General features: G+C 40.4%; 1 protein-coding gene across 1 annotated transcript in view; it reads left to right on the top strand.

The window, feature by feature from the left end:
• LOC307260573 (alpha-2-antiplasmin-like) overlaps positions 1 to 2,730 on the top strand; it is a gene marked incomplete at both ends in the record, with an annotated part of 9,661 nt that overhangs the window by 2,537 nt on the left and 4,394 nt on the right. Inside the window, 3 exons of the mRNA XM_080040846.1 lie at positions 570 to 713; positions 1,835 to 1,877; positions 2,077 to 2,222. Coding sequence (XP_079896972.1) covers positions 570 to 713; positions 1,835 to 1,877; positions 2,077 to 2,222 — 333 coding nt within the window. The remainder of the gene's footprint in view (positions 1 to 569; positions 714 to 1,834; positions 1,878 to 2,076; positions 2,223 to 2,730) is intronic.

Here is a 2,730-nt window from a genome sequence, read left to right on the forward strand (position 1 = left end):
GAAATAGAGATTTTTTCTTTTTTATTAATTGATAATAACAAAATATTTACATGAGTACATTCACATACATATGCTTAGGCCTATCATACATATACATCAGTACACATATACTCACATGGTCACATTTCAATTGTTAACTTTGCCCCATTTCATTAAAAGTGCTAAGAGGAACTTTTAAATATTTCTAAAACAGTCAAATTTTTCCTCTGATGATCAAAAATTACATGTAACAGCAAACAAGACCATCAGTGCAAAGAAAGCTATTTTTATATAGTTTTTCTTAATGCCTTTGTCATGGGTATATACGCTTACCCAGGAACAACAGCTGGCGTGGTAAAAACACTACCGCTTTTGTCCAAAGGGGGCACTAAACATCCTTAACACAAACTGAAAGTTCCTCGGAGCACCTTTAAAGAAAATTGTAATAAAAAACTGCATTTACTGCGCATTAACTAACCCTTAATAGCACGAACTTAGCATTATCTAACAGTGAATTAATGTACCCTTATTGTAGAGTGTTACCATGAAGCCAATTTGTTCTGATTTCATTTCTATTTTTCTTCTCTCAGGAGCTCGTAATGAGACAGAGAAGTTGCTGTTGAAGAGCCTTCATGCGGAGAACCTGCCGTGTTACCATCACATCCTGGGCGGGCTCCTACCGCACTTCAAAAACACTTCACTGGAGGTCGCTACACGCATGTACCTGAGACCAGGTGGGTGGTTATATATACATTTCTTTTTTTTAAAGATTATTTTCGGCATTTTTAAGCTTTATTAGATAGTACAGAGTTGAAATGGGGAGACAGAGAGAGAGAGGGTCCACGGGTCGGATTTGAACCCGCAACCACTTCTGGAGACTTTTCTGTTTCCCTTTTAACCTGTCATTTTAATTTAACTTAAATGTTTTATTTCTGTTCATATATTTTTTCACTTTTCTAATGTCTGCTCTATACTTGGTGTATTTCATGCCCCTGTAAAGCTCTTTGAATGGCCTTGTGTCTGACACCAGGTGGGTGGCACAGAGAGTTGAGATACTGACGGTATTTCAGACTTTTTCTATTCATTCGCTTCTAAATGTTTTATTTCTATTCATTCGCTTTTCTAATGTGTATTGTCTATTTTAATCTTGCCCCTGTAAAGCACTTTGAGTGGCCTTGTGTCTGAATTGTGCTATAGAAATAAACTTGCCTTGCCTTCAGACGTTTTAGTGTGGAATAGAATATAGAATAGAAGGGGGCGCCCTTAGCTCAGTTGGTAGGGCAACCCCCCCCCCATGGGCCTCGGCCAGCAGCGGACCCGGGTTCGATTCCAGCCCGCGGTCGTTCTCTGCATGTCACTCCCCTCTCTGCCCCATTTCACCTCTGTCTCTACACTATCAATAAAGCAGAAAAATGCCAAAAAAAAAAAAATCTTTAGAATACACTTTATTTGTCATTTGTTGTGCAGTAGAACAATACAACGAAATTGTATAACAACAAAACTACAGTGGAGATCACAGGACATGGACTTTTTGTGTGTCTTTAAATGTTACGTGTGTGTGTGTGTGTGTGTGTGTGTGTGTGTGTGTGTGATCATGCAATAATGAACAACATACACATTTGTCCTTTTTCTTATTTAAATTTTTTTTTCTCTCTTTTCATAGTTTGTATGTATTGTCTGGTGTTGTTTGTTTGTTTGTTTGTTTGATTATTGTTACAAAAAAAAACAAAATAAAACCATGCTCACACAAACACTCACAATAAATGGTATAAATACCTAATACAATACAGAATAAGAGACTCAATGTGCAATGTTCATCTTATCTTTTCCATTCCTCTCTCTTCTTTCTTCACAGGATTTGAAGTGAAGACGTCTTTCGTTGAAGACTCTCTGGCCAGGTACCAACTGCATTCAGATAATATACTCTACAAAACATATACAGTATAAGTTTTTATTTTACTGTTTTTATTAGGGACAGAAAGATGAGCACAGTACATGAGCACATAAAAGGTGTTGCCCTGATGTTTTTTTTTAATCATGACAAAACACAATTATATTATTACTTATTCATTGTGTCTATGTGTGTGTCCTGTGCAGGTACCAGTCCCGGCCGGTTCCCCTGGTCTCTGTGGAGGAGGTGAACCAGTGGGTGGAGGGCGCCACCAACGGGCACATCTCTGACTTCCTGGAGAGCATCCCGCACGACGTGGTGCTGATGCTCATGAACGCTGTCTTCTTCAAAGGTCAAACTTTACACATTTCATTTTCATTATTCTGTCTTTTATTCTTTCTTTTTAACCTTTATTTCTACAGGTAAATCCCATTGAGACCAGAGACTCTTTTTCAAGGGAGACCTGTTTTCCTTTCCCACGTTACCATTCATTCACACACAGATAGCAGGCTAATGCCTCGTTTCCACCGAGTAGAGCGGGTCGGGTCGGAGCGGCTCAGAGCGGGACAGCTCGCCTTTAAGAATCTCGGTGGTGTTTCCACCGCCGACCCTACCCTTACTGGTAGGGCGGGGTTTATGACCCTACCTTTACTGGTATGGCGGGGTTTATGACCCTACCTTTACTGGTAGGGCGGGGTTTATGACCATACCCTTACTGGAAGGATGGGGTTTATGACCCTACCCTTACTGGTAGTGCGGGGTTTAGGCTGGACTGCGATAGCCGCCGCCAGAATATGGGTCAAAGTATCGGGCTGTGGAAAAACTGTGGTCAAGCCAGCGGTCTCTAGTTTTTGCTTGGT

The sequence above is a fragment of the Ammodytes marinus genome, assembly GCF_949987685.1.
Source record: "Ammodytes marinus genome assembly, chromosome: 14".
NCBI classification, from domain to species: Eukaryota; Metazoa; Chordata; class Actinopteri; order Uranoscopiformes; family Ammodytidae; genus Ammodytes; species Ammodytes marinus.